The sequence below is a fragment of the Euprymna scolopes genome, chromosome 45, assembly GCF_053919585.1.
Source record: "Euprymna scolopes isolate OS-2025 chromosome 45, ASM5391958v1, whole genome shotgun sequence".
NCBI classification, from domain to species: domain Eukaryota; kingdom Metazoa; phylum Mollusca; class Cephalopoda; order Sepiida; family Sepiolidae; genus Euprymna; species Euprymna scolopes.
In genome coordinates this window covers 37,406,826-37,431,623 of record NC_136526.1, presented here as the reverse complement: position 1 = coordinate 37,431,623, position 24,798 = coordinate 37,406,826, and the positions used below count along the sequence as shown (strand labels likewise).

Sequence of the window (24,798 nt, the reverse complement as noted above, 5' to 3'; positions counted from 1 at the left end):
TCCTGACAATTAACAGAGAACAATATTAACCTCAGTAATCCATCCGACATAAGTTTTAATTTAAACTCCTTTGTCTGTCCTTCTTGTTTACACACGCACATCATAGGTGCCACAGGACTTATGAAGAAGAACCTGAAGTCCTACCTAACTAATATTCCTGGTGAACCAAGTGCAAAAGAGATTCAGACAATTGAACTTAAGGGAACAGCGAGGATACTAAAAAGAGCTCTCGGTTGGTTTCAATAAAAAAGCGGGGCAATGTTGGCAGCTGGTTTGGCTGCCCCATACCCAGCATTACAATCTTCAAAGGAAGAAAATTAAAAAAAAAAAAAAATGTACTCACATACGCGCACACGTACACACACATGGACAACGTCACTTCCCCTTTCAAAGGAAATCCACACATGTGCAAAAGACCACCGGAAACACCTATAAAAGAAAGAGCAATAAGCAGCATCTTCCTTTTCTGACCTGCCTTTCGAGGTGGTTGGTCGGCACACCAGCCACCGCCGTTTCGGCAGGCATACGCACGCGCGTACCTCACACCACTTGCTACTATGTGGGACAAAAAGCCAACAGACAGTACGTACACTTTATACGCTTTCTCTCTCCATGAACTGGATTGACATTCTCCCTCTTTCTCACTCTATCTCCCCTTCGTTTTGGTCCATCAAAACAGACATGTGCGCGACGCTCTGCTGAGCTAAACCCTCTCTTTCTACAGGCCAGCTTGCCACTTTGCGTTTCTCTATTGCATCCCCCTTTCCTTCCACGCACGTAGTCGTCAACGTCTGAATGAACACGTGTACACCCAAGACTTTTATTTCTCAACAGAAAATAAACGACATGTTTATTTTATTCCAGCATTTGAGTTCTTTGTTTCCTTCATTCAATTCGTTTCATTATTTTTTCTTGTAGTGAGTTTAGGGTATTTATATCCTGGTCTTCTACATATATTAGAGGGGGGATGAGAGGGATAGCCAGTGAGTTATTGAGATAATGATGGAACTTTAAATAGGCTAGGCTGGAATTGTTACAGGATTGGTTAGTAGAAATATGGTATATATTAAGGGAGTTTGGCATTATACGTTAGGGTACAATTTCTATTTATTCGTATTATATTAATTTTCTTGTTGTGACATCCTGTCTCTTTGCTTGGATAAGTGTATTCATTTATATCTCCATGTATCAAAGGATTTTGTGATTTTCGTTTTCTGTTACTGCCTTCTGTTTGTGCTTGTACCAGTTGTCTTCATTCTAAAATCGCATTTGTTTGCATAGTTCTCGGCAAACTTCCTTCCCCACGCAGTTGTATAATGGATACATTTCCGGCAGCCCCATAATTCTTGTTTCCCCTACTTTACCTCATAGCTTGAAAAAATAAAATAAGCCCACAAAGCATAAGAGTTCAGAGAGAGAGAGAGAGAGAGAGAGAGACTATGTAACCGCTCTCTCTCTCTCTCTCTCTCTCTCTCTCTCTCTCTCTCTCTATCTTTCCTATTTCTCTCATTTCCTCTCTTTGTGTGTCTGTCTGTCTTCCCCCCCCCTCTCTCTCTCTCTCTCTCTCTCTCTCTCTCTCTCTCTCTCTCTCTCTCTCTGTCTATCTGCCACTCGGTCTGTCTGTCTCTCTCTTTATCGCTCTCTCTTTCTCTCTCTCTCTTTCTACCGATACCAGATTTTATTTTTTTTTTTTAGTTTTTAAAACAATATACAAACACCATCGCTCAGGCGAATTGATTTTTTCGTTTCTTTACGGTCTTATTTAAAATATAAATACATTTGTATCAAAATTGCCAGAATATTAATCTATATTTTTATGAATGAATATTAATCTATATTTTTATGAATGAATACTAATCTATATTTTTATGAATGAATGCAAAAGTAATGCTAGTGCCTTCTACGAACCGGAAGTCGGTACTGATGAATATTACAAACCGGATTTCTCTTAAATGTCTGCAAAGGCTCGACCGGTACTTGACATCGACTGATAGAATGTGCCAAGCGTCGATCAATTCTTAAAAACGCTAGGAAACAGAATATAACATTTATCGGATAACATGGTCTGTAAACTGCAGAAGTACTCTGATATGCACATTCAAATAGGTACTCTTGCGTATTAAGAACCGGATTTATGTAAATGTCCGCTGCAGCTCGACTGACACCTGACGTAAACCACCGCATACCGAGTGTCGATCAATTCTAAAAAATGCTAGGAAACAAAACAACATTTATCGGATACAAATTACAATCAAAACAAACAAAAAAAATGAAAAAACTAATCAAATAAAATATAATAACACTTTACCCTTAGTTTTCTGAATAAATATTGTATTATTTTTTTCAATTTAAATAAATAGAAACATTTTTTTTTACATGATTAAAAAAATGATCCTTCAGATTCTTTTAGTAGCCATGTCGTGTGTCCACAGATAAATGATCTTGAGGATTTGTGATTTGCTCCGCTATCTGCGATCATTTTTTACAACATAGATTCATTGTCGCGTGCTTCGTATTCTTCTGATTAAAATTAAAAACTTTTTTTTTCTTCCAATTTATTAAAAGTCGTCTGCTTTGCTTTTTATTGGCTAATCACATTTATTGTTGCTTTCTGATCGGCTGATCAACTTGATGAGCGCTCGGCTAGCAGTGTCAGAAATTTCGTGAAAACTATTGAATAATTCCACCCGCTATCTTTCGAAGCTTATAACTCCTCGAAAAATGTAATTCAAGCCCTAATTTTTTTTTTCAATTAAAGGAGAAAGGACCAAGTTTCATTAAAAAAAAAAACAAACAAAAAAAAAACAAACAACGTGTTTTTTTTAAAAAAAAGGTTCTAAACTTCGGACTTTACAGGTAAATTTCCAAAAAACTGTTCTTTTTTTTTTTAATTAAGATTAGAATATATTATTTATTGATCTTTTCTCTTCAATTTGTGATATATAAAACTTTGGTGAGTAAATTAATTATATTTACTTTTTAATAGACATTTCAAAATAGAGGTGGGCGTGAATTAATTCGACCCCCCTGTCTTTCCAAGCTTATAACTACTCAAAAAACGTTTTAAATTTGAATATATTATTTATTGATCTTTTCTCTTCAATTTGTGATATATAAAACTTTGTTACATAAATTATTTACTTTTTAATAGACATTTGAAAATGGGGGGGGCGTGAATTAAAAAAAAAACGTTTGTCTAAAATATTATATTCGGTTTATTGGAAAGAGCATAAAATTTCACATTGACCCTGCGCCGCTTGGCATATTCCAGCAGTTTGCAATGGAGTTCTGGATGAAATATTTCTTTATTTTTTTTTGTGTGAAAATAAACACAAACATTTTTTCGCATGATTAAAAAATTACTTTACGCACTGGTTATTTATTTGTTTAGTTTTTTTTGGGGGGAAGGGGGTAAGGGTTAGGGTTTGTTTTTGAGTTAGGGTTTTGTATTTGGATTAGGGATTAGGGTAACGGTTTAGGACTTGCTCCGGCATCTACAATATTTTATCTAGACTGGTTAAATCCATTGCTGTGTGATCCATTGCTCCATTATTATGACGGATTCAAATTAAAGAACTTTATCTATTATTTTTTTTTTTCCAATTTATCAAAGTTATTGCGTAGAGAAATGTACACAGATACACACACAAACACATACACACACAAATACACACACACGTTCACTTTTATAGATATACTAGCATGGGTGCCCGGCGTTGCCCGAGTTATTAAGTTAGATCCATGTCCAAGTAACCTATATCTAACATTTCAAGTGTTTAGACCCAAAATTGTTATAGGAGTTTGGTAGAATTCTCAAAGGTCAAATCGTTGAACTTTGAACCCTTAATAGCCAAATTTCTGGCCGAAAATCGATCACATAGATTTTCCCAAATCTCAGTACCCTATATATCAAATTTCAATTCTGTAGACTAAAAATTGAAAGTTATTGCATAGGGAAATGTACACACACACTCACACAGACACGTTCACTTTATATATATATATATATATATATATATATATATATATATATATTTATTTACCAGTGGTGAAAAAACCGGACTAGAGTGCTCAATGTGTAGTCAGAGCAGTATATAGGAAATTTATTACTGTGAGTCCAGAATGAGTTTACAAATTGTTTCAGCTAGAGGAAAATCTTCAAAGAGAGGAAAGAATTCATTGAGTCCATCTATGAATTCTGACGATGCTAGTTGGATATTTCCTCTCTTTGAGGATTTTCCTCTAGCTGAAACAATTTGTAAACTCATTCTGGACTCACAGTAATAAATTTCCTATATATATATATATATATATATATATATATATGCATTTTAAAACAATAATCTACATACATGCATGTTTCGGGGCCCTACCCCTCTTCAGCATAGCTTGATTGTTATTAGGACTCGAACCCTGGACCTTATGTATTTCAGTCCAGCGTCTAATTCATTACGCTATGATGCCATAGACGATTTACTGTTTAGGTTTTATCGTTTATATATTTATGTAGTTTTTTTTGTTGTTGATTTTTTTTTTTTAATGATATTGAGGTTAGCATCTTCACCTTGAAGATCAGATGTTTTATTTTTTTTTTTTTAGAAATTGCCCATTTTTTATTTTGGACGTAAGCAAATAATATTTTTATTTATTTATTTATTTTTTAAAACGTAATCTACGTACATGCATATTTCGGGGCCGTACCCCTCTTCAGCGTAGCTTGACTGTTATTAGGACTTCGACAAGTTTCTGCGACTGACTTTCACTCCTGATCTGAAATGGAATACATACATCGAATTTGTGGCCAAGACTGGTGGAAAAATGGGTGAATCACTCTTTCGCTCTAATAGGTATCTAACTGCCGATGCAATCCTCTATTTATATAAGAGCTAAGTACACCCTAAAATAGAATACTGTTGCCACATATGAGCAGGAGCCACTCAACATTTCCCATCCTTCCTTGATAGTGTTCAAAACCGGCTTCGAAACCTTTTCTCTTCCCTGCAACCCAGAAGAGACATTGCATGCCTGTCTCTACTCTATCGTTATTTTTATGGAAAGTGCTCGACTGAACTCCAATCTATGTTTCCCCGCTTGCCAAACTTTCACTTAAAACACTCGACTAGCTACAACCACTATAAACGATTTCCCCCACTTTCTCTATGTGCCTAAATCTAAACGCAGATCCCATGAACAAAGCTTCCTTCCCAAAACCACCCGCCTGTGGAACACTGTTCTGCTAGCCTGCTTCACGGTTGAATACAACATGGTAGCCTTCAAATCCAATGTAAACAAGTTCTTGTTAAGCCGTCCCCATAAGTAATCAAATTTTGCCCAATTTACACCATTAGCAATTACTACACTACCACCTTACATTCATTAATCCTTATCCTCGAGTGGCTTTTGGGTCTTGATAAGTTGTGCCTCTTAAGTAAAAACTAAAAACTATTTTCATTAATAATTAATTTTCTACCTTATCGTTTCTGGATATGTTCATTACCGTGACATGACAATTCTGTTTTTGAATTTCGCTACAATAACGAAGAAGAACCGATTTTTCTGTATTTTTTGTTTTTCATAAGGCGAGCGGGGTGTTCCTGGATCAACTTACATATTCGGCGGACTTGTACAGGAGTGCCTACTCCCTAAAAATGCATGTTCTTCACCTTTTTTTTTTTTTTTTTTGTTAAACTTTTTTTCCAACGATTATCATAGATTACAGACTTAAGTATCGTATTAGCAGAAAAAAAAAAATTAACGACTTTTAAGAAGAGGGTTCACTTTCTTGTTATAACGTTCTACTTCATTGCTACCTGACTTATGGTCCATTTCTTTACCGACGTGTCACGTGATTAGTCATGTGACTAGTGAGATTTCCTTTAATTTCCTTACACCACGGTGGTAATAATTGTGGTCTGGTAGACAAACACAAAACCTACTTTAAAAAAAACTTGTTTTCAGGTGTGCTGAAAATGAATATCGCAAAAAACTAGTTTTCACGATACCGAAAAGATACTTTTCAGTATGTTTCATGTAGTAATGTAACACAGCGGCCATATTTGTTTATATTTGTAAAATTTTACTTGGTTTCCACCTTAACATGTTCCTTTAAGATGACGACTTTCAAGCTTTTCGGGGATGCTGAAAACGAATATAGCATTTAAATTTTCTGCAAATAAGTAGTTTTCTGGATATTAAGCAATGTAATTTATTATGTGGTGGCCATTGTTGTACGCGCAAGCGGGCGCATATTTTTGACTGATCACGTGACACTTCCAGTAAAGAAATGGACAGTAAGTCAGGTAGCAATGAAGTAGAACGATATAACGAGAAAGTGAACCCTCTTCTTAAAAGTCAATAAATTTATTTTTTCTTAATTTTTTGTTTTTCTGCTATTATGATACTTCGTCAGTAAAAAAAAAAAAAAAAAAAAAAAACGCACATTTTAGGAGGTGGGTACTCTCTTACAGGTCCGTCTCATATTCTTGGACGTCTGCTGTGGTGAGCAGTAGCTTGGCCACTGCAGGCAGATATTATTTTAAAAAGGGCAGATAACTGTGGAAGGCGGGACAGTTAAGTTTTCTATTGCACAATAAACGTGTTTGTTTCAGATTTGTATTGACTTACCGGTTTATAAATCTTTCCCATTGAATCCCCGAATAATCGACCCACAACAAACTTGAAACGTTGTCAGCAGTGGAGGTTAGCAATTGGTGCTTGTTTAGAATTACACAGATAAAAAAAAAAAAAAAAAAAAAAAAAAAAAAAAAAAACCGGAATTTATGACACACATACTCGTAACGGAACGAAGATGTCATATTCCAAAAATAACGTAAATCGATCAAGTATTTTTTTTATCTAAGAATATTAAAATTTACGATATATAGCAATTTTAATGCTTATTCAGTATAAGGCTGAATTTCGTCGAAATACTTCGAATTAAATTATCTGTTTATTTCATCATGGCTCATGAAACACTACGATTAAAATTTGATTTTCTTAAAAATAAAAATACTTGATCTCAATTTACGTAATTTTTGGAATATGACATCTTCGTTCCGGGACGAGTACGTACATCATAACGGTTTTTCGGTATTAAAAGAAAATAAATGTTATTCTATATAAGCACCTTGATTTTTTTTCTTCTTAATATTTCTATTTTATAAAAACAATTGTTGATGCGTACATATGCAAAATATGGACCGTGTTTAAAACTTTTTTTTTTTTTTTTTTTAGATTTTCAATTTTTACGGCATCTTTTATGACTTAAATTGTTGGTGCTTATACGCTTATTTTAACGCACTATTTTTTTTTTTAATATTATTTTCAATTTAAATTCACGTTTTACGATAGCTTGGGGGCGGGGAATCTTGTCCCAATTATTTTCGTCTTTTTATTTTTTAAATTTTTTCAGCGGATTATTATCAATTGGGGTAATCTTTCGTTTTAGCTACGTATAATCAAAAATTCGGTTTGTATTACTACTACTACTGTACACACAGATTCGAAAAAGTTGTAAAAAAACAAATATATAACAAATAAATGTTATCAAAGGCAAGGTAAGTTACTTTTCTACCTAACTGGATATGTTTTTAGTGTTTTTATTTAATATAACATGTTTATTCAGCTGGAAAAACATAGTGTTTACCGATGTATTGGAAAATTTAAAATGGCGCCCGACTCTCTCTTTAGCACGGGAAGTTTGGGAAAAAGGAGTTAAAAATAAATAAATATGCAAAATACTGTTAGCAACCCTCCCACCGAATATATGTCAGCCTATGTCACGCCACGGTAATATGAGCGAGGTTCTAACAGTATTTTGTCGAGTTTTTTTTATTTTTAACCGTTTTTCCCCAACTTACCGTGTCAAAGGGAGAGTATGGCGTCATTTTAAATTTTCCAATACATCAGTAAACACTGTATGTTTTTCGAGCTGAATAAACATGTTACATTAAATAAAAACACTAGAAAAGTAACTTATCTTGCTTTTGATAACATTTATTTGTTATATATTTTGTTTTTTGACAACTTTATCGAATCTATGTGTAAAGCCCCAAAGGGTTTGTTTTACTGTACACATAGATTCGAAAAAGTCGTCACAAAATAAGTATATAACAAATAAATGATAAATGTTATCAAAGGCAAGATAAGTTACTTTTCTACCTAACTGGATATGTTTTTAGTGTTTATATTTAATGTAACATGTTTATTCAGCTCGAAAAACATAGTGTTTACCGATGTATTAGAAAATTTAAAATGGCGGCCGACTCTCTCTTTGAGGCTGTAAGTTTGAGAAAATGAGTTATAAATAAAAAACCAGATAAAATACGGTTAGAAACTCGCTCAATAGATGTTACCGTGACATAGGCTGACATATATTCGGCGGCTTTTTAACAGTATTTTGACTTTTTTTTATTTATAACTCATTTTCTCAAACTTGCCGTCTCAGAGAAAAAATCGGCCGCCATTTCAAATTTTCCAATACATCGGTAACCACTGTATGTTTTTCGAGCTGACTAAACATGTTACATTGAATAAAAACACGAAAAACATATCCAGTTAGGTAGAAAAGTAACTTATCTTGCCTTTGATAACATTTATTTGTTATATATTTGTTTTGACAACTTTTTCGAATCTATGTGTACAGTAAAACAAACCCGAAATAACAAATTTAAAAAAAAAAAAAAATGTGGTTCATTTTTTTTTTTTGTGTGTGTGTTACGTAGTTTTTAATGCTTTTTTATTGATCTAAAAAAAACTTTTCACGACTTAAAAAAAAAAAAATTTTGTTTCCTGTTCTTTTTGGGAGGGTATTCAATTATAGAACTTGTGTAGTTTAACAGGTGGTTCTGCAGTTTAATTAACCATTTTTCCATAAGTTTTGACAAGCTTCGGGACTTGACCTTTACTCCTGATCTTAAATAGAACACTTACATCAAATCTGTTGCCAAGGCCGCTGGAAAAATGGTCGGATCCTTCTATCGATCTAGTAGATATCTCACTGATGATGCAATTCTCTATCTATATAAGAGCCAGGTACATCCAAGAATGGAGTACTGTTGCCACATCTGGGCAGGAGCTGCTAGAAAGGACTTGTCCTGCCTTGATAGAGTTCAAAATAGATTTTGTAGCCTCGTAGGATATGTCCTTTTCTCTTCCCTGCAACCTCTATCTCACAGAAGAGATGTTGTTAGTTTGTCTCTGCTTTATCATTATTTTCATGGCAGTGCTCGACTGAGCTTCAATTTATGGTCCCCCCTCGCCAAACTTTCACAAGAAACACTCGTCTAGCTCAAAACACTATCAATAATTCGCCCCACTTTTTATCTGTGCCTAAACCTAAACGTAGATTATATGAACAAAGCTTCTTTCTTAGAACTGCACGCCTGTGGAATTGTCTTCGGTTTTCCTGCTTTCCAGCTGACTACAATATGGTTGTCTTCAATTCCAACATAAACAAGTTCTTGATGAGCCGTTCTACAAATTTACCGAACTTCCATTACTAACGATTCCTATATTGTCCAATTGACTGCTGTACACTCTTAACCCTTATCCTCGAGCGGTCTCTGGGCCTTGATAAGTGGTTATGCCTTTGTAAAAAAAAAAAAAAAGAAAAAGTAAGGTGCCGACATTTACTGAGTAGAATACCGTTTAACATTTCACAAAAATATTGTTTACATTGAAGGTGGGGCGCTGTCCATTTTCATTCATATGTTACGCCAATACAACAGCCACTTGCCTGCATTGCCATAGCCTTCTTACACGCCTCCTATCTAATATATAGATGTTTGAACAGTATTGTTGTTCATGCAAAAATGTGAACTCGTTTTGCTTGGGTTGTTATAATTGCAGCATTTCCAACATTTTTTTAGATGCATCTTTTCAATCTTGGGTATCCTTATATTAAACTATGGGACGTATATGTGAGCAATGAAAAAAAAAAAAAGAAAATTGTACATTTTTGTTTTTTCTATGTTGCAGGTGAAAATGTTGACCCTAAATGCCTTCCCTCCAATTCCGGCTCAAGACTTTGTCACGCTGGGAGAAAGGAATGGTGATCTTGTCCATGTGCCAGCAGATTCTCATAATGCGCAAGAAAATAAGGTAATTTTTTTTTTTTTTTATCTTTGAGATTTGCATGTAATCTTTGAGAGTACCTATGTAGCAGAAGGGAACAACAAAATTTATATGTAAAAAAAAAAAAAAAAAATGAACAAAAGAAACCAGAATGGCTTATCTGAGGATTCAGAATTGGCTGGAAGTCAAGGCTAGAAGCGCAAGCATGCTCAGACAGTATAATTTATAATCTCTGTCACGAGTTTTATATGCAGATTTATCAGCTGAGTCGGGTTTAAATATAGCAGTTGGGCGGTTCAGTTTTCTATTTTTATCTTTGTAATCAGGTATGAATAATTAATTAATAAACGCTTGTGTTTTGAAAGGAATTTTAATGAGACCGCATCCTTTTAAGCTTTTGCAATTATGCAGAGTCACGTATACATGAATATAATTAATCAAATTAAATGAAACAATCGAATAAGAAATTATAAAAATGAATAATTAATGAACGCCCGTTTTTGTTTTGTTCTTTTTTAAAGGAATTTTAATCTCATAATCAAATGAGAAAGCACTCTTTTAAACTTTTGAAAATTTTTGTTCCAAGCCAGACTGCCCATTTTTTGTTTGGGGGGACTGAATATATCATTATTTCATTTTTTTATCAAAAAAAATGCTTTGTAAATTATAGCGGAACTGAACAAAAAAAAAAAAAATTAGAATGAACAAAAGAAAAACAGAAGGACTTATCTGAGGATTCAGAATTGGCTAGAAGTCAAGACTGAACATGTTCAGACAGTATAATATATAATCTGTGTCACAAGTTTTATATGCAAATTTACCAGCTGAGTCAGGTGCATATATTATTGAGTGATCTTAGCAGTTGGGCGGTTCGTTTTTCTTTTTTCATCTTTATAGTAACGTATGCATGAATATAATTAATCATAATAGTTAAATGAAACAAATTATTTAATAAGAAATTATAAAAATTAATAATTAATAAACACTTTTTTTTTTTTTTTTAAGGAATTTTAATGAAAGCATCCTTTTTAAACTTTTGAAAATTTTTGTTCCAAGCCAGACTGCCCATTTTTCAGGGGGCAGGTTTGGGGGGATGCGCTGGGCTGAATGTTTCATTAGCGTATATGTATGTGTATACTGCCTTGTGGGCCAAGGTTCTCTTAACCAAAGGCTAAGGGTGAGGTAACCCTGACAAAAACCTCCAAAGGAGCTTAGACCCTGTCAGCTGCGGCATACATGACCCACCGGCGTGTGGAGTATGCTCTAGTTCCCAGCAACCTAAGTCCCAGTCATGGATCAAATGACATGGTGGGTAGAGAAAGTTCTCGTAAGCCATGGTGAAGGCAACCTCTCTAGGAGAAGGAAACCCCTGACATAAAACCTGCGTCAGCTGCTGCATCCAATGATGTTGACTTGCTCTTTTTGGTTCAATGTGATAGTTGTTCAGAGAGTGGGATTGTCTCGGTGCAAAGTCTATCCTCACTATAAAAAGCTTCAAGTACAGGCATTACTTGATACGTAATGGAATACACATTTTACCATCAATGTGTATCTCAGTAACAAAAAGGCTGGCTGTGGCCTAAAACGGCAAACGGACATTCAATGAGGACTGATGCAGTATGGGTGTCAGTGTAAATAAAGGCTCTGGAACTTCCAGGGTCTGGTCTGGCCTGGCAGGTGTTCAGGGCACCACAACCTGGACCCTGTCATCGGCAGATGTGCAGGACTGTAGAAGGTTCATAGAAGTGACTATCGTGCACGTGCTGCTTGTGGCGCTCATGTCTGCGTCATTTGAGCCAGAGATATATTAAGTAATAGCAATACTTGAGAACGAGTTTGCTGCCATCATATATATATATATATATATATATATATATATATATACTAGCAAAAGTACCCGTCGTTGACTGGGTTCAAAAACAGCCTACAGAAAATGGACTCTGATTTATGAAAGTATGATTGGTTATGAAAAGGAAGGGTTGTAAAGAGATAGCTTCGAATTTGGGGGTATCAAAACCAAAGCAAAATATGATGAAAGTAAAAATAAAATAGATAAACCCCATAATTTATTGTACCATACCTGTTCTCACTGAAACACTTATCACAATATTCTGTGGATCTATATTAAAAAACCTTGTTAAACTTTGTGACATATTTCCATTCTATGGAGGTCAGGCGCGAACGAACACTCCATAATTTTATTATACCATATTTCTTCAAACTGAAACATAATTATCAAAGTATACTTACGCAGATAGATATGAAAAGTCTTTATTAAAGTTTGTGCCTATTTCCATTCTATGGAGGCCAGGCGCGAACGCAGACTCCACAATTTTATTATACCATCCCTATTTAAGTTAAAACATACTTATCAAAGTATTATGTACATCTATATCAAAAACACTTGTAAACATTTTTTTAAATTTTTTTATTTCCATACTTTGTGGATCAGGCGCGAACGCAGACCCCACAATTTTAATGAATCATTATTATGCCAGATCAAACATATCCATTCCTGTGTCTCGATATATCTTCTGTCATTAGGTGTGGATCAGTTTTCTATAATAGTCAACCATATAGGAGCCTATTCATGACCACACACACAGACGTTCAGCTTATATATATATATATATATATATATAAAGCATGTCTGTGTGCTAGAATGTTTTTATACTTAATTCTATGCAATTATGCATAGAAACTACGCCTAAATATCATTAATCATAATTAAATGAAACAAAAATATAATCGAATAAGAAATTATGGAAATGAATAATTAATAAACGCTTGATTTTTTTTTTTTTTTTTTTTTTTTTTTTTAATAATCGAGTATAGTCATAGCTGGTACTGTGCTTAAGCTTTGGGCTTTCAGTGTATCTTTCGATGCCTCCCCCAGACTGCTATTCCTGTCCGTATTTATGGCTTACACCAGCCAATCATATTCTTGTGAGGAGGAACCCGGATGTATTCATATAGTAGACCATGCCCTTTTCTCTTCTTTACAACCACTTTCCCATAGGAGAGACGTTGCGAGCCTGTCTCTGCTTTATCGCTATTTTCATGGCAAGCGTTCATCTGAGCTCCAATCAATGGTTCCCCCCTCATTAAGCTTTCATAAAAAAAAAAAAAAAAAATTGTCTAACCAAAACTACTATCAATAAATTCACCCACTCTCTATCAATGCCCAACCCTAAATGTGGATTCCATGAACAAAACTTCTTTCCTAAAACTGCCTGCCTGGGCATTCTTCTAAACTTTTTGAAAACTTTTTTTGTTCCAAGTCTAACTGTTATTTTTTTTTTTTATTATTAACAATATAAGCAGTTTTGAAACGTTGGTTATTTGTATCTTGTTTTCGCTTGCCAAGCGGTGAAGAAATTACCTCCCCTTTTTTATGTTTTGTGTCGCATCCCCCTTTTTTTGGATAGGAAATTTATAATTTCTTTCTTATTTTGATTTATTAAATATTTAAAAAAGTATTTTTACGTCCATAAATATTTAAACTATATATATATAAAGAAAGGTGCAAGAGATCAGTCGAGGTGCACGTGAGATCATTTGGCATGTAGATTATTTTCTCATGTAAAAAGGGGCAGACCCCAGTAATTAAATAGATAAGTTTGAAAATGATATTTGGAAAAATTCAGAATAAGACCCCATTAAGAAAAGTTTTAAAAAAAAAAATACATATTGAAATCCTAGGAATGCAGAACGGTTGTCATTGTTCTTGCAAATAACTAAATATTATTTATGTCAGAGATAGATATTTAATTTAGGAATGCAGTCTATTGTTCGTTCTTTTAGAAATAACTGGATATTAAATATGTCAGTTAAAAGAATGGACAATATGAGTTTAGAAATAATGGTTAACAAAATAGGTTAAAAACGATACAATTCAATTCAGGAATTTCTTTGTTACCAGAGGCGTGTAGATGCATGTGCAAAGCGCACGTGTAATTTAAAATGTGAGGGAGTTGTATTGTTTCACCACATCTCTGACGTCATCAAGAAAGGAGGTTCCTAATATATTGAGACGGGTTTCAAAGTTAGAGACAGACACAGAGAATCGAGTCGGTCACACTGGGAGCTGACGTCCTCTTGGAGGCGAGTGGGGGTGGGGGGTGATACAACAATGTAATCATAAAGGCTTGAATCCCTGATCATCATCAGCGCGTATGAATAAGGAATCATCTATATTTGTAAACTGTTGTCTTCGTCTGTCGTCATTCCGCCCAAAGAGGAAAAGGTAAATGTGTTTTGTCTATCATTGTGTAAACGAACTTTGTATAACTCCCTCTAAGTATTATGTGTCCCCTCCGATATCTCAATAGGTATCCTCCCCCCTTCTGAAGAGTTAAAAGAACTGTGTGTGTCTCTCTCTCAGCTCCATATTATTAATGATATGAAGTCCCCAAGAATTGTCACAGTCGTCCTGATCTAAACAGTATATAAATGTCATTATCATCCTCTGTATTATGTATCGCTGATATAAACCTCCTGCTACAGAAGTTTCTTATTCTATAGCTTTAATATTAATTTTTACTTTTATTAAAAACTAGCAGGGGTGCCCAGCGTTGCCCATGTGTTTGTCAGTGTAAAAGAAAAAAGTTTTGGTAGGTAGGTAGGCTTGAACCCAAAGCCTTGACACAAAGGTAGAAAAGAAACTCGCTTGGCCACGATGGGAAAGGAATGAAAAGTGTTTTAATTTAACGATTAAAAACTCAAGTGACAGGTGTGTGAATTTAATGAGGTCAAACATCACGCGATACGGGAATGAAATTAACTTTGGCTACAAGCCAGTTTCTGCGTTTCACTCCAAGATGTTGGGGAAAACCAGCTCCCCATTTAAAGGGGGGGGGGGTGTTCAAATGAATAGCAATTGTCTGATATGACGGGTTTTGGCCGCACTGATCAAACCGTGTTGCTTTCTGGACGTCCCAAACACAAGTGCCACGGAGGCTGATTTTGCTGCAGGTTCAGTTTCGCTTATATATTGAAAAGCCAAATAAACACACGTAGACCAAGAAATCGTGCGTAAAAGTCGCCCAAATTAAATATACACACTAGCTCGTTTCGTAAATCTTAGCTATTATAATCTAGGTAGCATATAGAAGATTCTAAGAAAGAGTAACTGCCCGGAGCGCCTACCCCCCCCCCCTCTAAAAGCCTTTGCCAGACCTACACAAAAAATGCACACGCACACAAACACAAATTTACACTTTTATATATATAGACTAGCAGGGGGTACCCGGCGTTGCCCGGGTGTTTGGAGATGTGTGTGGTTTTAAGTAAATGAAAACACCCGGGTGTTTGTGTCGGGGAGGTGGGGGGGGGAGTTAAAAAAAAAACAGTTTTGGTAGGTAAACATGAAGGATCGAACCCGAACCCTTGAGTCGAAGTTGGAAATTAAAGTGTTAAAAAAAACGTGCGACGATAACCACTAGGCCACCACGAAATAGTAACGGAAACATGTTTGAATTTATTTAAGTATTAAAACGTGGCAGGTGCCTGTATTTATGAGGTCCACTTTGACTGCGGGGGCAGGATCTTTTTTTGTTTCCCCAAGATGTGAGGAAAACCAGCTCCCCATAAAAAGGGAATTGTTCAAATTGAATAGCAATTGTCTGATATAAGCAGAAACTTCACATTGATTGCTTTCGGACGTTTCCGGAAAAATGCTGCCAGAATTAGTTTCGCTTTTATTATACGAAAAAAGCTTAATGCACCTGTGGCGATCGAAAAATGTTGAATATTTATCTTTTCAAAGTCGAGCAAATTAAATAGACAGGCGACCCACGTTATTAACTTGTAGATATTATTATTTAGATGTGATATAAAAAGTTTTAAGAAGTGAGTCGACCGATCACTTCTCGGGAAAAAGCCTTTCTCGGACATACACAAAAAGCATACATACACACACACACATTTTCGCTTTTATATATAGATTGCACTGTCTTTTCCTAGTGCTCTTCCAATGGTTGGTATTACTGTGGTTTTATTTCAAGTTCCATATTCAGTTTAACTTTCTAGAAAATTCAGCTATAATCCAAATCGAAACCATAACATTCAAAGCTGGTGACGTTACCACTGTAGCAACGTTACACGCATATAAACTAATTAAAAATTAAAAATAAACGAAGATGAATGTACAAAATGTTTTACGATTTTTTTTTTTTCAATTTTTACCTATTTTTGACTCCTTAAAAACTATTTTAACCTATTTTTGACCCCTTAAAAGCTATTTTAACTGGCTAAAGACCCTTAAAAAATCCTATCATTTGAGGCGCCTAATGCCACTCTGCAATTTTTAGTTTTGGAGGAGATAGTTTGAAAATATGGAGACAGACAGACAGACATAGCCTTTTTTATATTAAACTAGCCTGGGTTCCCAGCATTGCCCAGGTGTGTGGAGGTGTCTGTTCGGCAAAAAAAAAATAATGGTACTAGGCAGGCAGGCTCAAACCCTTACTGTGAGGGAGGAACAGAATTTGAAAATAAAAAATGTGACGTAGCATTCATCACCAAACCAGAAGTGGCGAAGATTTTAATTAAGGCTAGTCAATCAGAAAGAGGGGATGACTTTCAAAAATATCGGTGAAAAAAGCGACCCCTCCTTGTAGAAAAGTGCCCGGATAAGGGTGAAGGAATTAGTGTTTTTAGCCAATTTTTCGATATTTGTCGTCTGAAGGGTCGAGCTTCAAAACGATACTGATCTCGTGAAAATCCATCGCCTCTGTCTAGAGTTTTAGGCAGACATATATGCATACATTTAAACAGAAAGGTGAGATATTATAGATGAAATCAAAATTTTGGTTTTTGAAATCTAAGAGGAATATTAAAAAAAAAAAATAATCTTTGAAATTTTGTTTTATTTTTTTTCTTTTGAAAATAAACACTAAAGTACAAAAAAGCAACTTGACGAAATGAAAAGAAAAAAATGTTCATAACTTCTCTCCCATGAAAAAAAAAAAAATAAAAAAAAATCTTTATGATATACATATCCATGAGAAAAGAATATCATACACCAAAAATCATAGTAATTGATAAGTAGTTTTATTTTTATGAAGAAAATCATTTTTAATAGAAATTCATAGTCCTCCTCCCCGTGTTAAGAATGGCTTTCTAAAATCTCGCAAAGGTTTTTATTATTCAGAATTATCTCCCTTGTCCTGCAAAATCGAGCTGAAAGTTTGTCAATCGCCATTTAGTTATAAAATTTTTTTTTTTTTTAATAAACTACTTCATCAATTTATGTGAGTTTTAGTGTATAATATTTTCTTTCTGTCACAGCAGACAGGTGCATACACCATAAAGTTGGTTGCTTGTTTCTGTTTTACGGCATATCAACTCTTTTCGGGTTATTTAATGCCGAATCCAAAGATTTTAAAGAAAAAATTTTTAATAGAATATATTTGTTGTTTTCAAGTCGGTTTCTATTTAACCCATAGTTGGGACCCTAACAGGTACTACCACTCCGGGTCAGAGTGGACATGGGAGCAATGGTAATTAAAGGGTGGCTCCACACCCACCAAAGCCCGCAAGCTGGGGCCTCACAACTGGATATAGTTTAAGGTCATATCCAGGACCATACACCATAAAAATTTTTCATTATTAACATTTTTGTTTTTTCATGGGGAGTGGGGGGATGAACTCACATAGAGAAAGTGGGTGAATTTTTTTTCTTTTTTAACTCTATCAGCCACTCTGTTAAAGAAATTGAAATTAAATTGCGTAGTTTTTCTTTCCTTCTTTAGTTACCAGGTTATCCAAATGTTGTCATATCGAAGGATATTTTACGTGCATCACAAGAAAATTCTGTTCCATTATTCCTGGCACATGAAGAGACACTTTGGAAGAAAACGCTAAATGCTTGGTGAGTAATTGCAGCTATTTAAGGTTTTCATTTATACGTGTTTTCATTTTAAGGTCTTCATTTATACATACGTGTTAATTTTGCCATGAAGGCTAAGATTTCAAATCATTCATGAAAAAGGATGCGGAAGTTAGATTACTTTTGTTTCATTAAAGAATGACTTCCTGTCTCCTTCCACCAACATGCACGCCCAATGGCTTTCTCTTAATTTTGACTTTACACACACATGCCCATATACACACACACACACACACACACACACACACACACACACACACACATCCATATACACACACACACACGTCCACATACACACATGCACTGTTGCAATATTTTGGACTTGTAATGGGGTATGATCCCACACAGTCGGACGATTCTATTTATAAACGATACTGCTAGGAACTGACGAATCGAATTAATTCACGTTCTGCTACCAACCAATCAGAAACCAGAATTGCTTCATAAATATTAAACCTTTTCTGGAGCAATTTCACGTTACCCCCCCCCCTCCCTCCGTCTCGACACGGTAAGAATATTTTGCTCTGTGGAACTGTCTACTGCAAACCAGTCACCTCTCAAGACTTGTTTAAAACAACGAACCATCTGAAACTTTTATGAAACTAAACATGGCTTACACTTCTAGATGCACACACACACACACACACACACACACACACACACATATCCATACACATGCACACACACATCCATACACACACATCCATACACACACATCCATACACACACATCCATACACACACATCCATACACACACACATCCATACACACACACATCCATACACACACACATCCATACACACACACATCCATACACACACACATCCATACACACACACATCCATACACATGCACACACACATCCATACACACACACATCCATACACATGCACACACACATCCATACACACATATCCATACACATGTACACACATATCCATGTACACACATCCCTACACACACATACACACACACACACATACACACATCCATACACACACATCCATAAACACAGATCCATACACACATACATCCATACACACACACCCACATACACACACATCCATACACACACACACATGCACACACATCCATACACACACACATCCATACACACACACCCACATACACACACGCAGGTTGACAAATTTGTCTTAATTTCTACTTTTTTTGCCATCTACTACTGATTATTTTGTTTGTATTTTGTTGACAATTATTGTGTTCATCCAACCAAATTGTTTCAATTTTATTGTTTGTATTTGATCGTTTGAATTTTTTTTTTTATCCTCCCTCAAGGTATGAAACTGGATTTTCTGAATCATTTGAAGTTCTCAACAAGGAAGGAGGTAAGTTGAAGAACGGTGCCACTTGCAATGAAGATTCCACCAACAAACCAAACATTAATAGATACAACAATTTGACTTTTTTCTTTTTTTTTTTTTTTTTTTTCCTTTTGTAATGTCTTCACAAAAATTTGTGAAAATGTTTGTAATTCGTGAAAAGACTAAACCGCCGTGATTATTGGCAAACACTGTGGACAAGAGTTAGTATATAAAAGAATGACAACATTATAAGGAATTTTCAATAATTTTCAATTTAGTTTCTGTTTATTTACCAACATAATGTGTCACACAAGATGGTAGGTGTTGATGTCCCTAATTTTTTAGAGTAGCATCTTTTCTTCAGGCAACATAAGAAGAACATATACAATTCCAGCAAATCGCTCACAAGATATGTGAACAATATCCTCATCCTCGCATCATCTCGAGAAGAAGCCAATAAGATCCTCAAAAATGCTGATCCATACTTCACCCTAACATTACCGAAACGGGACACATACACACAAAATTTTATAGGAAGAGCACGTGCAGTAACATCTTGATAAATTACAAATCTGCCCTCCTCACCAAAGCTAAAATAGTATATGCTATGAACGAGGCTGGCCGTATCTTTATACAAGGCACTAGTGACATAGACAAGGCCACCTTGATTAGGCATTTTCAGCAGAATAGATATCCTGCACTCATGAAATGCCAACCCAAAACGCCTAGGAAACCACAATACACACTCTCCAACATCTACTTCTAAATAACTATCACATTTCAGTGACTGGTCCTAGATATGATCTTAAACTATATCCGATGGTGAGGCCCCAGCTTGCGGGCTTTGGAGAGTGTGGAGCCACCCTTTCATTACCATTGCTCCCAGGTCCACTCTGACCCGGAGTGGTAGTACCTGTTAGGGTCCCAACTATGGGTTAAATAGAAACCAACTTGAAAAAAAAAAAAAAATTCTATTGAAAAATTTTTCTTCAAAATAACTGGATTCGGCATTAAATCACCTGGAAAGGGTTGATATGCCGTAAAACAAAAACAACCAACCATTTCAGTGACAAAATAACATCAGCCATCCATAAAGCCATTCACAGGGAAAAATTAGACATTCAACTTTGGACCCACACTGAGACAAACCTTATTAAAAACTAGAATACTAACTGACAACGATCTCTGCACTCTACCAAATTGACCCATCAATAATATAGAATCATGCAAATTAAATATTCAATATATCAAATACAATGTACCGTATGCAAGGAGTTCTACAGTGGCAGATCAGGCCATTGTATAAAGGAACATATTTAAAACCAAGGCATCCTCATTCCATAAATACCTAACAACCACAACCAAGAAGTACTAACAAAAATAATAAGCATAGAAAGTAACAAAGGTAATTTGAGGCTGAAGGAATCACTGCTAATAAGAAAAACATGTACCCAAAATAAATAGCAGGACAGAACTAAACTCTTTAGTAAACACGTTCTGTTCTGCATCTATTAGCCAAAGAATTGTCGTTCATTCGTTCAATATTGCATGTATAGAATTAACATGTTTAGTGGACTTATACATGCCAAATTCCAATATTTATAATTTTGACACTTTAGCAGCTATTTTTACTGGCTAAAAACCAAATTGAATTTGTTTCCTATGTTCGAATCCCCTATATATCAGGTTTCACATCTCTTGACCAAAAATTGACAGTCATTTGGTAGAGATCGTTCTGCACACAGACAAGGTTACTTTTCTATATAGACATATACACACGCGTATGTAATACATATATACCATATTTATATAATATATGTTTTATATCATACATATATATACCATGTATCTAATCTACACATGATGTATATTATATATGATCTACACATAATGTATATTATATATGATCTACACATAATGTATATTATATACACATAATATATAAGACACATTGGTACTTGTACAGTTTAATCAAGACATTCAAAAATGGAGATATCGAAAAAAAAAAAAAAAAGGTTATATTGTACGTATCCGTTTTGGACTGAAGATCTCTGAAAAAATTTTCATTTAATTTGATCGAATAGTTTTTTTTTTTTTTTGTTTTTTTACAGCGGAAAAACACGTTTTTATGAGAGCACATTGAAGTCAGCCCTTATGGAAATTTTTAACACGCGATGGGGAGATAACTCCATGTAAAGCACCGATACTCCCTCCCCATCTTCAATTCTAGTTTTTCTTCCTAAAAATCGAACCTTTTGCTTGGTATCATAGCAAATTGTTTTTCCGCTGTAAAAAAAAAAAAAACTACTTGATGAAATTAAGTGAAATTTTTTTTTTTTTTTTGGAGAACTTCATTCCATAACGGATACGTACAATTTTTAAACTTTTTTCGATATTTTCATTTTTTTAATGTCTTGATTAAACTGTACAAGTACTGACACATTAGATATCTAATGTATCTCATCATATATTGTGTGGATATCATATATATATATATAATGTATGTCATATATATTATGTCAGCCCCTTTAAGAAATTTGTTTCTTATCGTTGAGCACTTTCAGTTCAGATAAGTCTGTCAACTTAGCTCTTACACATAGATCATCGTATAACGATTAGATCATTCTGACTGATGTAAAAAACATTTAAAAATAAAATGTTTAAATTCAACGTTATTTCACACGGTTAATGGTAGCCGAATGGATATGATCCTTGCTAATCAAGCCAGAGATGGCTTGTGTTGCTGTGTTCGAATCGATCCCCTGGTGTTAATCGTGACACCCTGCACTGAAGATTTCTGAAAGGATGAAACACTAGTGTCTGTAGGTATTTAATAATTATTATAGTAAATAATTATATATATATATATATATATATATATATATATATATATATATATATATATATAATAGGACAACAAGAGAATGAAACGAAGACAAAAAACTATATATGGGTAGATATAGAATGGATCATTTATTAAATAATGGAATACAGGCAAAATTTGGGGGATAGAAGGGACTCTTTATGCCAGGGCATTTCGAAGCCTAACACTTCTCATCAGAAGAGTAGAGAAGGTGCCTTTTGTGGAATTGATCTTTCTCTTTTCTCTTTTACTTAAAGCTATATATATATATATATATATATAAAAGTGACCTTATCTGTCTGAGGAAGGATCTTTATCAAACTACTGTCAATTTTTTCTCTACAGACTTGAAACTTGATATATAGAGGCTTTGGACCTGTATGACAAAATCAATTTGGTTTATAACCAGTAAAAATATCTACTAAGGGGTCAAAATTAGAAAACAATTCAACTTGGCAGGCACAAGTTGACTAAATATGTTTTTCTATGTATGCGCAAATATACATTTCTATATTTAACAATGTGATTTTTAAAAAAGTTTTTATATGCGTATGGACCTGGCTCAGATGGTAACAAATAAGGCTGGAAAACTACATGTTTTGATTATGGTTCTAGCTGATGGCACCTAAATTTTTTTTTTTTTTTTTTTTCTTAAATTTTGAAATCACTATTATGCATTGGGTACAATATAATAATCAATAGAATATTGGCTCTGTAATAAATATGAAATCTGCATGAATTAAAATATCATATTTAAGCATATTTTATGATTGAGTCATGCTGGACAGTCACTTTTCTATATTAGGTAGAATACAATAATCAATTATGAATTGTCTCTATAATAATAAATTTGAAATGGACATTAATTAAAATATCATATTTAAGCATATTTTATGATTGAGTCCTGCTGGGCAGTCACTTTTCTATATTAGGTAGAATACAATAACCAATTATGAATTGTCTCTATAATAATAAATTTGAAATGGACATTAATTAAAATATCATATTTAAGCATATTTTATGATTGAGTCATGCTGGACAGTCACTTTTCTATATTAGGTAGAATACAATAACCAATTATGAATTGTCTCTATAATAATAAATTTGAAATGGACATTAATTAAAATATCATATTTAAGCATATTTTATGATTGAGTCTTGCTGGGCAGTCACTTTTTTATATTAGGTAGAATACAATAACCAATTATGAATTGTCTCTATAATAATAAATTTGCAATGGACATTAATTAAAATATCATATTTAAGCATATTTTATGATTGAGTCATGCTGGGCAGTCACTTTTCTATATTAGGTAGAATACAATAACCAATTATGAATTGTCTCTATAATAATAAATTTGAAATGGACATTAATTAAAATATCATATTTAAGCATATTTTATGATTGAGTCCTGCTGGGCAGTCACTTTTCTATATTAGGTAGAATACAATAACCAATTATGAATTGTCTCTATAATAATAAATTTGAAATGGACATTAATTAAAATATCATATTTAAGCATATTTTATGATTGAGTCCTGCTGGGCAGTCACTTTTCTATATTAGGTAGAATACAATAACCAATTATGAATTGTCTCTATAATAATAAATTTGAAATGGACATTAATTAAAATATCATATTTAAGCATATTTTATGATTGAGTCATGCTGGACAGTCACTTTTCTATATTAGGTAGAATACAATAATCAATTATGAATTGTCTCTATAATAATAAATTTGAAATGGACATTAATTAAAATATCATATTTAAGCATATTTTATGATTGAGTCATGCTGGGCAGTCACTTTTCTATATTAGGTAGAATACAATGATCAATTATGAATTGTCTCTATAATAATAAATTTGAAATGGACATTAATTAAAATATCATATTTAAGCATATTTTATGATTGAGTCCTGCTGGGCAGTCACTTTTCTATATTAGGTAGAATACAATAATCAATTATGAATTGTCTCTATAATAATAAATTTGAAATGGACATTAATTAAAATATCATATTTAAGCATATTTTATGATTGAGTCATGCTGGACAGTCACTTTTCTATATTAGGTAGAATACAATAATCAATTATGAATTGTCTCTATAATAATAAATTTGAAATGGACATTAATTAAAATATCATATTTAAGCATATTTTATGATTGAGTCATGCTGGGCAGTCACTTTTCTATATTAGGTAGAATACAATGATCAATTATGAATTGTCTCTATAATAATAAATTTGAAATGGACATTAATTAAAATATCATATTTAAGCATATTTTATGATTGAGTCCTGCTGGGCAGTCACTTTTCTATATTAGGTAGAATACAATAATCAATTATGAATTGTCTCTATAATAATAAATTTGAAATGGACATTAATTAAAATATCATATTTAAGCATATTTTATGATTGAGTCATGCTGGGCAGTCACTTTTCTATATTAGGTAGAATACAATGATCAATTATGAATTGTCTCTATAATAATAAATTTGAAATGGACATTAATTAAAATATCATATTTAAGCATATTTTATGATTGAGTCATGCTGGACAGTCACTTTTCTATATTAGGTAGAATACAATAATCAATTATGAATTGTCTCTATAATAATAAATTTGAAATGGACATTAATTAA

At 33.8% G+C, this 24,798-nt stretch overlaps 1 protein-coding gene across 1 annotated transcript in view; it reads left to right on the top strand.

Annotated features, from left to right (window-relative positions):
- Positions 1 to 6,538: 6,538 nt before the first annotated feature.
- The window catches only part of LOC145269452 (aladin-like), a 117,674-nt gene continuing 99,414 nt past the window's right edge, over positions 6,539 to 24,798 (top strand). The window contains exons 1-4 of the mRNA XM_080125128.1: positions 6,539 to 6,699; positions 9,979 to 10,101; positions 17,829 to 17,947; positions 19,262 to 19,311. Coding sequence (XP_079981254.1) covers positions 9,985 to 10,101; positions 17,829 to 17,947; positions 19,262 to 19,311 — 286 coding nt within the window. The 5' untranslated portion in view covers positions 6,539 to 6,699; positions 9,979 to 9,984. The remainder of the gene's footprint in view (positions 6,700 to 9,978; positions 10,102 to 17,828; positions 17,948 to 19,261; positions 19,312 to 24,798) is intronic.